At 42.4% G+C, this 15,197-nt stretch overlaps 1 protein-coding gene across 1 annotated transcript in view; it reads right to left on the bottom strand.

Annotated features, from left to right (window-relative positions):
• Positions 1-14,952, bottom strand: part of LOC146352754 (uncharacterized) — a 346,506-nt gene extending 331,554 nt beyond the window's left edge. The window contains exon 1 of the mRNA XM_084834795.1: positions 14,178-14,952. Within this exon, the coding sequence (XP_084690921.1) occupies positions 14,178-14,871 (694 nt within the window). The 5' untranslated portion in view covers positions 14,872-14,952. The remainder of the gene's footprint in view (positions 1-14,177) is intronic.
• Between the last annotated feature and the right edge of the window lie 245 nt (positions 14,953-15,197).

Raw genomic sequence — 15,197 nt, 5'->3', positions numbered from 1 at the left:
TGTCTGCCTCCTGAGGAATCTGTATAACAACCAAGTAGCAATGGTAAGAACAGACCATGGAACAATGGGCTGGTTTAAGATTGGGAAAGGAGTACAGCAGGGTTGTATACTCTCACCCTACCTATTCAACCTGTACGCAGAACACATCATGCGATGTGCTGGGCTTGAAGAAGCCAAGGCTGGAGTTAAAATTGCTGGAAGAAACATATGCAGATGATACCACTTCAATGGCTGAAAGCGAAGAGGAGCTGAGGAACCTCATGATGAAGGTGAAAGAAGAAAGTGCAAAAGCTGGGTTGTAGTTAAACCTCAAAAAAACCAAGATTATGGCAACCAGCTTGATTGATAACTGGCAAATAGAGGGAGAAAACGTGGAGGCAGTGACAGACTTTGTCTTTCTAGGCGCAGAGATTACTGCAGATGCTGACTGCAGTTTTAAATGTCAAAACCAACACCTTGAATTTGGCCCGGAAAACAACTGGTAACCAGTGCAACTCCTTCAGCACTGGAGTGATGTGATCTCGCCGGCGGCTGCCTTTAATCAGGCGAGCCACTGCGTTCTGTACCAGCTACAGCTTCCGAACCATCTTCAAGGGTAACCCCACGTAGAGCGCATTACAGTAGTCTAAACGAGAGGAGACAAGGGCATATACTACCGCTGGGAGCAGATGGTCAGGAAGGAAGAGGCGCAGCCGCCGTATCAGATGGAGTTGATACAGCGCTGTCCAGCTCACAGCTGACACCTGAGCCTCCATGGACAGCTGGGAGTCCAAAATGACCCCCAGGCTGCGGACCTGGTCTTTCAAGGGTAGCCATACCCCATTCAACACCAGGTCAACATCCCCCAGCCTCCTCTTGTCTCCCACCAAAAGTACCTCGGTCTTGTCAGGGTTCAGCTTCAGCTTATTCCTCCCCATCCAGCCACTCAATGTCTCCAGACATTTGGACAGGGATTCTATGGCCAACTTTGGTAAAGATTTGAACGAGAGGTAGAGCTGCATGTCATCCGCATATTCATGACACTGCACCCCAAACCTCCTGATGATAGCCCCCAGCGGCTTCACATAGATGTTAAATAGCATCAGGGAAAGGACGGAACCCTGTGGCACCCCACAAGTGAGTGGCCATGGGTCCGAAATCTCCTCTCCCAGTGCTACCCTCTGGTACCTGCTGGAGAGAAAGGACCGAAACCACCACAATACGGTGTCTCCAATGCCCAACCCCTCCAGGCGGTCCAGGAGGATACTGTGGTCAACAGTATCAAAAGCCGCTGCGAGGTCGAGGAGAACAAGGAGGAGCATTCACCCCTATCCAGAGCCTTCCTCATATCATCTACCAAGGCGATCAAGGCTGTTTCTGTCCCATGCCCAAGCCTGAAGCCTGACTGAAATGGGTCTAGATAATCAGTTTCTTCCAAGTGTGCCTTCAACTGCATTGCCACCACCCGCTCATCTCTTATGCATCCATTTACAGAACAGTGTCACTGCCAGAATTTCTTCTGCTGGCGTATCTCTGGATCCAACCCATAACATATTGTAATGCAATATTTCCATCGCAGAATGAAAAAACGGATTGAAAACTGCTATTCGTATTCAGAACACAATTCTACCAATCAAGTTCAGACCACAGCATCTCCCATTAATCCATTTTTAAGGAAGCTAGGAAAGATGTAAGCTACACTGTACAGCAATATCTGAAGGTATTTCAAACATTGTGCTTTACTAGTCAACACAGCTGCAATTTCGTACAACGTGAAAGCTATATTCCAGCATAAAACCCAACTTGTGACAGTCATCAAATTTGCAAAACAACACTACCCATTTTATTGTAAATATGAAGTAAGTTGTAAACAGTAGAAAACTCTTACTGAAAACTCATTTATGCCAGTTGTTTTTGCAAGGGGAAGATCTTAAATTAGTTCTAATTTAACTCTAATCTAACTCCCACATCCATTTGGCAGTTATCTATGGCCTGTACATTTCCTATTATGAATCTCTAAACTTTGAATACAATAGTGCTAACTGTTCCACAGCAGCTTCTAATGAGGCAGTTTAGCACACTACTAAATAATAAACCGGAAAGAAGAGACAGAATTGTTTGTTGGTACCATTTAGCATTGGAAAAGTATAACAAAAAGTGGAGGCAGCTATTAAAGATGTTACTGTGTCTCTATGCTCATCTTCCAATTCTGATTCTCTTGTTCCACCTTGCAGTCAAACACTTTCTCTCACAAGGGGAGATACAGTTGCTTGCATAGATATCAATTAATAACAAAAACAACCCAACCCCCAGTGATACTCCTGGTTGAAATTAGTTGGGTTATAATACAATTAATATTTGCCATAAACAGAGTCAATATAATAAAAAGTTGCATAGATGTATATAGAGCTACCACTATATGAAAACTCACTGTAAGACATATGAAAACTCATTATAAGACATGTTTACAACAGACAGCATATATATGGTTGGCATTTTAAAGATTAAATAGAATGCCTAGGCTATAAAGTACCATTTTGATTTCAACAACAACAAAAACTTAAACGTTAGTATGTGTACAAAAACTAACCTATTGAACTAAAGGGAGTTTTCAGAATCTGCAAGAAGAATTATGCTGGAAGACAGAAACTGACAAAATTCTTGTTTCTCACTGCAATCATAATTTCGGGGGGAAGGAGAGGAAGTATTATTTTAAATATTTTTATTGGGGATGAGCAAATCAGTTTATTCCCAATTCATCTCAATTTCACTTGTGTTCACCAAGAAGTCCATCCCATGTGGTTTCTGCATTTATCTGTGATGTTGTTGTTGTTTTAAATCCACATGAAAAATTGCATTTAAATACGTATTTCAATACCTAGCTTTAAACAAACTTGCTATCAAAATACACATTTCCAAATGTATTTTACACATTTTTTTGAGCAGAAAACTATATCAGGATATCTGGGTAGTGCAAAAGCTAGTGGATAACTTACATTCTGACCTGTACATTACTCCAGGAGCTGCAAATCAGGTCATTCAGTTCCCATTGGAATTCACAAAGATTGAATTCTTCAAGCATCCCTAGTTTTTGTCCCACCTTCCTCTACAGAGCTCAAGGCAGCATACATAGTTCCCACTACGTCTTTTGAATTTCCACCACTGGGGAGAGGCACTAGCTGCTCCCCACTGAGACCTTGCACACCTCCCCAGCACAGAAGATGGAAACTATCTATCACAGATATTGATAATGCAGAGGAATAAGAAGCACAAAGCACTTAATGACCAAAGCTCTCTGTCAGCTACTGAATGTCTATTTGATTCCCCAGAAGTGGCTACAAAAAAACATGAAAACAAAATATCTGCATATTTTCTTTAAAAACAAACAAGGTATGAGTGCACACAGCATCCTAAGGCCCTGCCGCCTTAGTTCCAACACATCTTTGTTTTGGTTAAACAGAACCATACAGGGGGTTAGAGTCTTCGAAAGAGAACAGACACGGAGCTGCATAGGTCTGCTCCATTTGCCTAACATAGAATACCGCTTTATTTGCAATAGCATAAACCACAGAGAGGCAATGACTGGGTTGCCCAATGACTGGCACCATCCAGAGCTGAAGATACAGGACAGTAGTAAATGACATTGATGTATCTTGTAATTGTACGCATTCATTCATTCATTCAAAAGATTTGTATCCTGCCATTTCAGCAAAAAAAACCCAAGGCAGCTTGGAATGACCATTGCAACTGTGAAAGTGCTATCTAAAAAGCCCAGTGATTTAATTACAGTTCAGTGTTGTAAATGGGGAAGCTGCAACATTTACTGCTTCAGACTACCAGGGAAGAGGAGACCGAAAATTTCGAAGAAAGCACTAAAAAGTAAATTGCCTATTAGAAGTGAAAAGCAGCTTCCACTCTGCATTTCTTCTCCTTGTTCTGTGCATCCTTAGGAAGCTTCCCCCTAAATTTAATGTTAAAGATTATATTTTGACAATACATTTGGAAAGTAGGACATCCTGCCCACCCCCATCTGTTTAACATTAAAAGCGGCCCAGTTTATGGTGGTATCTGGGTAGTAGTAAGGATGCATTAACCACAAGATTTGATTCAGTCCCCAGTTTGGTGATTCAGAAAACAGCCTGATTCAGCTCAGAATGATTCAGAGGCTGTCCACTTTGACTCAGGTCTTAATCCGAATCTTGATTCAGAAATCCAAATCCTCATGCCTCCCACTGAGTATCACTGGAAATCAACAAATGGCTATAACTTTTGTTCTGTTTGTCAGAATTGGATGGCATTTGTAGACATATTAGTCCCTTGTAAGGGTACCACATCCACCAAATTTCAGGCAAATAGATGCAGGAAGGGTCTGCAACACACCCTTAAAACTTGATTTTTAATTTTTTTTTTAAGTAAACTGCTGCAGAATTGAATGAAATTTGCACAGATGGATGTCCCTTCTGAAGGGATCAAGCATGCTAAGTTTCAAATGAATAGGTGCAAGGAGCTTTGTGCAAGAGCAGCATTTATAGTTTGAAGGTTTCCAAAATAAATAAAAAAATGTGCTTCTCCCATGTTTTTTATGGGCAATTGTTAAGAAAATGACATAAACCACAGAGGTGGCCCTAGTTAAGAAATCTGCAACATTTCAAAAGGATAGGTACAGTGTTGTTGTTCTTTGTGGAAGGGGAGTGTCCAAATTGGGAGGGGATGTCCAACTTCCCCTTAGGGAGTGTTCAGATTCAGATACAGTTGACTTTGGAGGAGACTTACTTTGATATTGACATCTCCTGAATCTGTTCGAGTCAGTCTGAAGAATTACTAAGTAATGCTTATCCCATGGATGATGAATAAGTGGTTTACAGTACAACGCCATACATGTCTACTCAGAACTAAGCCCCATTGAATTCAATTATTTCCAGGTAAGTCCATATAAGATTGCAGCTTAAGTCTGAAATCCTATATACACTTACCTGGTAGAAAGTCCCATTGTACTTAATTGAGTAGACATACAGTATACAGGCTAGTACATGAGGAACACCATCATAGTCCAACAGCCAAGGCCTCAAACAGGAGTTTCCCCCAGCACCACCTTCTGAAGCCAGCCCTTCAAAAAGAACTGAAGCCACCATAACACCATGCCTCCAAGTCCCATCCTTGTGTGCTAGTCCAGAAGGATACTATGGTTGATGGTATCAAAAGTTGCTAAGCAGTCCAGCAGACCCAAAAGGGATACACTCCCTGTGTCCAGTTCCAGGCATATGTCATCCACCAAGGTGACTAAAATAAAGCTGAAAGCGGGATTGAAATAAGCTTTTTGTCAGATTTTGACATTTCTCTTTTTGCTTTTGTAATCTGTATTTTGTATTGAAATATTCGCAAGAATGAATGAAAGACAGAAAGAAAATAAAGATTCCCCCTATGCATATAAGTAGTTTAATATTTTTATATTTGTCTTGGTTCATTGCACCAGAAAATATAAAGTATTGTTTTGTTTTCTCAAAGGTTGCATGGGGAGGTTTTTCATATTTATAGGATGTGTCTAGTTATTTTCTACATAGGAGGTGGCTATGCCTTCCTTTATAGAAGATTTGGAATCTCTGAAATAACCTGAGCAGGTGTTTCAATCTCTGATAGCAAAGCATTTTGCTTTAAAAGATGTCTCAATTATCAGAACAATAATCTCAATATTTGTGAGGGTAAAATACAGTGGGCCTTTAAATTTAGTAAAACCATGCAACTGGGTGAACTGTAAATATTGATGCAACTCACTTAAAAAGATATATGTTTAATTTAAGTTTCAGGAAAGAATTACTCTTAATACATTGTTCCTCATTAACAAGTTTTTTTAACAAAAATTTGTCTTCTACACACTGAGAATCTGTTACATAATTCATTTTAGGTGTTTAAGCCAGCCTCTCTTGTTGTCTATGACTCACTTTTTGTTGAGGATAAAATAATCACAGTACATTGTAATTTAGATTTGCATTGCTTTTCTAAAGATAATCTGGGCACAAGCAGGTATATGGTAATGCAGTTCCTGAACACTGCACAATCATAAAATATGACTTATGTCTGTCAATAGACACAGAATAAACATCTAGTCTCAAGCAGATAATTATGCCCATTACCAGAAACCCCAAAAGCCACCTTTTCAATGAGAACTAAATGAAACTATTATGTGAACAATGGCTTTGGGTTGCCCCAAAGGCTCTGTCTTTAATCCATTTTTTTCCAGTAAAGCCTAAAATTATCCCATTTCATATTTATAATTAATAGTGACAATACAGAATATAGCAGATGGCAGCTTTACTGATGAACATTGATTGATTCATACCTGGACAATATAAAATGGAAAACCTTTACTGGTGCAATAGCCCTGTTAGATTGTTTTTTAAGACCACAACATATCTAGTGATTTATGTCCACAATTATGGCACATACAAAACAGTGGCTGGTATTATTCAGAAAACTAGATCTTCTCAAATCTGTGAGCTTATTTCAGAGACGGAGGCACCAATAGCAGGCACTGCAGTCCTGTAATCCACTCACTTAACCAGCAGTAGTACTATTTACATTCTTTAAAAGTGTCTGCAGCACACCCTGCTTGTCAGTACATTGTGCAATCTGACATTTCTGTTACCTAGGGTACATCCATATGGTGCTTATTTCAGGGATTAGATGTACTCAAACAGCATTATCAGACCCCAACCATTCAGAAACAAAAAGAGGCAAAACACATGGTCAGCATTCCCCTCCCATAATGTATTCTGTTGCTGGGCTGTACCACCAGAGACCACATAGGATCTCTGCACATACAAAACTATTGGAAAGAAAGTTAGGCTAAAACCTTCTCCCTATCATTTCTTTGTGGGGAAGCATTCAAACATTCAACCTCACCCTCTTGTAATTTGAAATGGTATCGCCTAGTAACACAAGACAGAATGTGTGGACATCATTGTGTATCTTGGTTCTAAGGTGTGGGACCAAGGTGTGGGATCAGGGGCAGAGAAGTCAGCACAGCTACCTTCCTGTTGTTGGTATGGAGGGGTGTCCCAGGTGAAATAAAAAAGATTCCTATCTTTCCTGGGGACACTTTACACTTCCCTGGTTGCATGGTACTATACCCATGTGACAGCATAAGCAGCTGCCATATGATGTGCTTCTGCTGTGTATTAGTGTTAAGTAATGTGAAAGTGATAACTGAATGAAAACCAGGTCAACTAACCACAGAGTTTTTGGTTGATTAATTGTCTACCTTTCCACTGATTAACTGATTGATCAATTACATTTAAATAAATTTGCATTGCAAAAATACCAGTATTGGTGCCGTCTTTGAGATAACAAAGGTGGTGGAAGATAATTAACAATTTAAGAAACAGCAGCTACCAGCCATTGTTAGAAAGAAAGGTGATCCAAAATGTTTTCTTGTCCATTCCATGTAACACACCAGAATCAAAAGGACCTTTAAAAATAATTAAAACTTACACTTACTGATCAGAATCAGGGGTGGCCCCAGACTAGCTGCCAGCCATTGCTGCCCTAGGCGAACCATGCAGTCGCCACCCCCAAACCCCAAGGGCAGATCTAGGCTGAGGTTTTTGGTAAACTGGGAAACATTTTGCTCCTATTTTCTGTTTAATGAAGAGGCAACACACACACACACGCCCCACATATTTGGAAGCAGAAATATTATCCTTTATAATAAAACACACCCAAAATGTTTTTTTTTATTTTTTTATTTTTACTAAGCACTGTATCAGTGCAGAGGGACTGATAAAAACCACAAAGGAGCCGAGCACAGCCCTGGAAGAAGGGTCCCGGTTGCATTCTCGGAGCACAGCCCTGGAAGAAGGGTCCTGGTTGCATTCTCGGGGTGCCATGGCCAATAAGGTGCTGCTGGCCCCTAGGCTCAGCCCTCCAAGGGCAAAGGAAACAGCTGCTCTCAGGTGGGGGGCACTTGCTCCCTGCCTCCAACTGAGAGCAGCAGCAGAGCAGGAGGCTATCCCACATCACCTGAGGGAGGACCAGGTCCCAAAGGCGGGTGGGCGGCCTGACTTAGCCCCACCATCCCCAGTCGGTCCCTTGCTCACCTGAAGGCTTGGTCATATTCCCTGTGTATGTGCACAGGAATTGAAATAATGACATCTTCATTGTTTTGTTTTGTTTTTTAATTTGTATTTTCCCCCTCAAATTTGGTACCCCACTTAACTTGGCATCCCAGGCAACCGCCTAGTTTGCCTACATGGACAGGCCAACCCTGATCAGAATTTGTCCCCACTGATCAATCAACTAAACTTTTAGTTGATTAATCTACTGATCACAAACCCACTGAAGATATATTGTAAAACATTGTAGTTATCCATGTTCCTGCTTCCTTTATTGGGTAGAAACATTAATAGGCCAATGCAATGTATGCTATGTTATTCTGAGACTAGTTTGTTAGAAATAAGAAAACATGTCTGTTAACCTAAAACCTCCTGAGAACCTATTCTAACTCCTGTGTCTACAAGGTTATGTATGCTATTTCCATCAGTACTGAATCTGTCTTGCCTAGTATATAGAGTTAAAAATATACTCCGCAGTGTGGGTAAGTAGGAAGCCAGCTTTTCACTCAGCTTTTCAAATGCATTTTTAAATAGATTGTGTTTAAGAGGGTTTTCCCAGGTGACTATATTTCAGTTTCCCCTGTTACATGAGACAAAGTGCTGGTGGGACAACAAAATAACTGTTTTGATAGATGCTGAATCTCAAACAACGTCAGAAGTTACACTTCTAAGTAACTGAAGCAGCTCATTTACTTGATGGATTTGAGCACAACTGATATATACATTTAAACATAAATACCGTTAAGCGCAAATTATGCTTGTGTATTCTTATATGTAAAACTAGCAATTAAGTGATTGCTACTCTTAAAGCTTACCACTTGATACAGCTTTATAAGAAATCTCTTTAATGCTGGACAGAAAATCCTTCCCAGCAATATTTTATGCAAATGATTGCATATGGTCAACACACATTAAATGCTATTGAAAATGCAAATGACCAGATGCCTCAAATACAGTAGATCAATAGGCACAAGGGAACTGTTCTATGAATATCTCATATATATGAACACAAACTAAGTTCATGCATCATATTAATGAATCATCTCCTGCAGACTAATCCACTTACTTGAAGAGAGAACAAGACATACAGTACAAAGAGAAGATGCTAACTTTAATTTTGGCTGGATTTAAGGCTGCTTTCCATCAATTCAAGAAAGAAGCACACAGATCTTTCTTTGCTCATCTAGCATCCAGTCATACAAACCCTGGGCCAGATGGTTCCCTGTAATCAACTGTTGTGGCATTGCCCCATCCTTTCCTTGAAAAAACAAAGTAGAGGGCATTGGAATTTATGTAGGACAAAAGAACAGGAGCCATCCACATGGACTAGGAAGCCACATTTCATACCTCATCTATATGAAATAGATAATCCAGGGATATGTAAAACATCTGTGCATACCTGTGTTCAATAGCAGCTGATCTACAAATTACACAGACTGTAATGGTACTATTTTTCAGCTATAATACTTCAGCTTACAGGTGATGGAGACATATTTCTGAATGCTCCCCCACATTAAAGGAAAAGAAACCATGCATATACTGAATCAGAGAAAAAGGGTTAACATTTTCTTCTTCTGTTTACTACATTCAGGAAGCTTTTTATGTGGGTGAACATTCAAAAATATCACACACATGCACACGCACACACCCTATAGTCTGAAGTGGTACAGTCTGGAATTCTTCCACCTCATTCTGCATAATGTATTATTATTTTATATGACATTCTTCTATTATTGTAGTATTGCATAGCCTGGCTTTTGCACAGTAAAACAAAGACCGGTAAAACTTCAGCAGCAAGGTTTTTGAGAGGGGGAAGCAAATTCCCACTCTTGTGGGGAGGTGGACGTGGAGACAGAGGGCACCTCAAACAGCACTGATCAAGTACGTAGATGCTGATGTGTTAGATCTCCCAGGCTGCTATATCAGCAAGGGCATCTAGCCAATCAGCAATCATGCACTTGCACAGTGTGGCCATGCAGGGCCCTCAATGCCACCTCCTGATGGTTACCAGTAAGGGGAGGGATTCTCCTCCCCTTCCCATTGCCCCTCACTAGCAGCTGGCATTTTTCACCAGCAGACTGCTTGATCAGCTGCTGCTGCTAGTGTTAAAAAAGAACAGTAGAAAAACATGTACTGCATGGAGAACACATGGTACCTGGCTTCATTGTAAGTGTTGGAAACACACCATTTTGATACTGTGAACTCTGCACAGCTAATAGGAGGATGCTCACATCTACTCATTTCCAAAGTTCAAGGCATGCAGATTAACATCAAGAAGATATTTTCTGGGCTTCCCCTTCATTAGACAGCTTGTATGAGTTTTACCATACCACGAAAAAGGGTTTACCTCCCTGCCTCAATCTCATGTATAATCCATACCCTTTATGTCAATGGGACAACTTACTTTAAGTAAGGAATAATCACATCATTAAGGTTTACAAAGTGTTTAGCCTTTAGTAATGCATGATGCTTGATATGAGAGCACTTTTGTGTGTGGGAATAATAACCCTTCTTCTCTGAGAATTTTACTTGAAGTAAAAAAAAATAGTTTCGAGATATAAAAATTCAGCCCTTTTTCTCCTCTAGTCTTCAGTTGGGAGTGAGAAGAGAAACAGTGTAGAGAATGATAATTAAGATAATTAACCACTAGATTGATAGCAAAAATATAGATATAAACCTTCTGATAACATCTCATGAATAACACTGTTAGCATGACACTTGTACATCTAGACAGAGAACTTTAGCCTTTTCAATGTATTCTAATGCATTATTTCTGTAAATAATGAAACCCGGGGACATCTCATTCTGAACTAAGTGATCATTTACAATCCTATGCATTCTACTCAAATGTAAGCTCTATGGAATTCAATGGAACTTACTCCCAGGTAAGTGTGTATAGGATTGCAGCCTTTGCATGCTGGCTGGGGAATGCTGGGAGTTGTAAGCCTTTTCTCTGTCTAAACATGCATAAGATTGCACCCTTAGTTGCTTAGTTCAGACATTACAACTAGCCATGGATTAGAACCCAAACCATGGTTTGAGCTTTCCATTATACAGGCAAACCATGTTAAGAGCTGTTCATCTGCTTCCATTTTCTCTTTGCTCAGCACTCCAGCCTCTAGATACAGTGGCTTCCAGAAGCAGTGCAATGGGCTTTGTCTATTCAGACGTCATGCCACACCATAATTAACGCAAGCAATGGTTTGCAAGCCAATTTCAAACACAGTTTCTGATTCTGGGTTGCTGATCAATATCAAACCACGGTTTACCAATTCAGCAATCACACTAAACCATAATTAAACTTCCCTTAATCATGCTTTGGCATGATATTTGATTTGAACTGCTGAGTCCAGAACCACAAAATGTTATACTATCTGATACCCTGTTTAACACTTCTGTGCCATACATTATTCACTAAGCACTGTTGTAGAAGATTGCTTATCCTAGTCCTTAGCTTAAACAATGTTTAGGGCCACACAGCAGTTAGAGCATTTAGAGCTCAGTAGGTTCAAAATCCATAGCAGTCAAAGGGGCTGCCAGATGCTGACAAGTCATAGAAGCTGGGTAAATTCAGTTTAATTCAGATTAAGCAAAAGGGATGGAATCTTATCTTCAGAAGACAGGAGTTGTACTTGTACTTGCCTCTAAAAGCCAGTGATCAGTTCTCAATATTTTGGTGATTAGATAACAAAATACTGTAAATAAATAAATAACATCATTGTATAGATAAGAAGAAGGGGACTGAAACATTGGTGTTAAATTCTTCTCTCCTTTATTCTTGGGAACAGATAAACTCACTCAATATAATTAAGGCAAAAGGCATGTGTGACCCCCCAAAGGGTGGTGGTATTCACATTCCATCAGTTAATGAGCAGCAGACACATATAGTTAACAAACACCAAAACATATATTTTAACATTCAAATTCTACAAAAATAACTACCTATTGCCTTTATATTTTCAAATTTCTGGCTGAGATAATAATGCTACTTAATGCTGTAAACATTCATTCATATACTCCATGTACACACAGGAGGAAAAATAGAACAAAAAAAAATTCACTTGTGAGTAACTATTGTACATTAGCTCCCCTTTGCATTTCCTGTTTTCTCACTTTTAGTAGCACTTCACAACTACTTAAATATTCCAATTTTTTTTTAAAAATGTAAAACTTATCTTAGCACAAAATATGTTTGCTTCCAAATTGCAATGGCAAAATGATCATCAAATGGTGACTGATATACAAAATGACTTGTATATTATAGGAGAGCCCAGAATAGTTGAATGAAAGTCACAGGAAAACCTAAAGCTTTATTAAAGTTAATACTCTTATGAGACATATGGCACTGTTTATGAATTGTCAAAAATAAATGGGATTCTGATATTCCCACAATTCTTTCCCCACAACTTATTTCATGTTACACCAATATCCAGTTCTGTTTTGTAGTTGACCATATCATTTCTGTGTCTTGTTTAATCATACCAGAAATCCTACTGCAAAGGACTCAAAAAGCATGCTCCTTTCTCACTGCACCACAAGAAAGAACAACCTGCTGTTGAGAAATGTTCAGCATTTATATCAGCCAATATGTCAGGTCCCCGCAGAGTATTTGCCTTGTTTTACAGTGGCATCTATCTGCTAGTCCTGGGGAATCCCAACGTCATTCACTCGGTATCAGCACTGTTAATGTGGACAGCTCCCTTCTGCAGTCATTCTGGGGCAATTTGGCACAGGGTGGCTATAAAATGCCAAAATGACGATGAATGGATTAATCAATAAAATAAATAAATGGGAAAACACAAGCCAACACACACCAGCCTGACTTCAGGTTAAAGTACACCAAATTAAAAGGATGGCCAAGGTTCCTGAATTTGGCTGGTGGCCATTGTTCCACAGCAGCTTTGCCTCTAACAATCCTTCTGTTCTCTATCCACACAATATAATCACCCTGAAACAAAACACATTAAAGAGGATTGGCGGACTGTGAATTTCAAGTGCTATAAAACATGACTGGGCACTCCATTCACAAACAATCCAGTTAAACCCAGCATCTCACAACAACTCGCATGGACATTAACGCATCTAGAAGTGGAGGGGGTTGGTTTACATCTGGTGAATTGTTAATATTTTGCAGCCACTGAAATTGCAGAAACTGGGAGTTTTTTTTACATTGACTTCTTTTGTACATGTTGGTGGGAAATGAATTTGGAGAAATCAGAAGACTTCAAGGGTAAACCCAAATGGAGTATATGAAAAATGACTGGGCCCTGTTTGGACCCATAATTTAAGCAATATCCTTATCCAGTCTTGCATGTCAAAGGCTAGCCAGGGAAGTACTCTCCACAACCATAGGGCAAACTCTCCAAGGAACACAATATGCAACCAAATTTGTCAGAAGGTGAAATCTGCAGTATCCCTTAAGTTACCAAAACAACTACCACCACCGCTACCACCACTACAACAACCACAACCACAACATACCAATATACAGTGATCAGCCAGCAGCACCCAGACCTCACCAATCCTGATTGCCACCAAGCACATCCCTTCTTCTAAGAAAACACAAAACATTTAGGCAACCCAGGCCTTTATGCAGGTGAAATAAAGGAACCCCCAAACAACCCAGCAGTTTCTTCCTTCTTTCTCCTAATGGCCTGAAAGAGAATCTTCTCCTAGCAAACTAGCTACCTTTAAAACCAAAAGTTGGTAGAAGAGATAAAAGCTCTGCTCTTTTGCACAGATTAGATATACACTCTCCAGACAGCCCCACACATTCACACTCACATTCGTAGCCTGGTCGTTGCTGAGACAGCTTTTACAAAGTTTCCCACCCTTGCCACCCAACTTCTCCCTGGAATAATGAGCAATCCAAATCCACCTGCAAATCGTTAAAAAGAGAAAGACCCAGGGCATGGCGCAAGTCTCAGAGGAACACCGCTTGGAGAAGGAGGGAGGGAGCGAAGGAACTAGGAGCCGACCTCCACCCCCTTCATTCACCCCCCTACCCCCAAGGCGCAGCTCGAGCTGATGCGGACCAGTCCAACCACGGCTCCGCTCGCCCGCTCGCTCTCTTTCCGCCAGCTCACTTACCACATCCCCTGGTGCACAGCGCCCTGCTGACCTCCTTCTTGAGATTCCTGCCCGTCTCCAGGGGCGGGGAAGACGCCCGGAAGAGCGGCGGCGGCGGCGAAGGCAACCCAGTGCCGTTCACGCTGGAGGCGACGACGGGCTCCATGAAGAAGATGTAGCGGCTCTCTTCCTTCAGGCTGCTCCCGCAGGCGGAGCCTCGGTCGGCCAGCAGCACCCAGAGCAGCGCGTCCTTCTGCAGCCCGCCGCTTTTCGCCGGCCACACCTGGTGCACGCGCACCCGAGCCACCGAGGAGGCGGCCGCCGGGCTCGGGCGGCTGAGGCTGGGCAGCGGGGTGCTGGGAGCTGGCGACGACGAGAGGATGGTCCCTGAGAAGGAGGAGCTGCTGGCGGCGGGGGCGGCGGCGGCGGCGGCGGCGGCGGGTTGCTCGGGCAGTATCGGCGGCGGCGGCGGCGGCGGCAGCGACGACGTCGTATCTTCCCCGCCGCCGCCTCTTTTCCCCGCTAGCTCGGCCACGCTGTGAGCCAGCACCTTGCCCTCGATCACCACTGTGGCGCGCCGGGCCAGCCCCTGCACCGAGTCCACGCTGGGCGGCGAGGAGGAGCACGGCGAGGCCGACCCCGCCAGGGCCGAGGCGCCCAGCAGCAGCAGGAGACGCAGCAGCGGGCGGCTGCAAGAGCAGCGGCAGGGAGCCATGGCCGGCGGGCGGGAGCGAGGCGCGCGAGGGCAGCCCCGCGCTCTCCTGGTTCTGGCCCGCGCCAGCTTGCCCCTCAGCCTCGCTTCGCCACCGCCACCTGCGCGCCGCCTGGCCTGGCAGAGAGGGAGGGGGAGGCTGCTGCTGCTGCTGCTCACTGAGGAGGGCGGGAAAGCGCCTGAGGGGGGAAGGGGCCGCTCCTCTCTAAGCCCGAGGCTCCTCGCCGCTGCCGCTGCGCGAGGTGGTAACGGCGGATGGGAAGAAGCTGCAAATTGTGCCCAACTATTAACAGTCCCCTAAGCCTCTGCTTCCAAGAGCAGCTCCTGCA

This window comes from Heloderma suspectum, chromosome 2, assembly GCF_057233095.1.
Source record: "Heloderma suspectum isolate Gila_16-S chromosome 2, 16-S_ref, whole genome shotgun sequence".
Classification (NCBI taxonomy): Eukaryota; Metazoa; Chordata; class Lepidosauria; order Squamata; family Helodermatidae; genus Heloderma; species Heloderma suspectum.
This window is presented reverse-complemented; position numbering and strand designations above follow the sequence as displayed.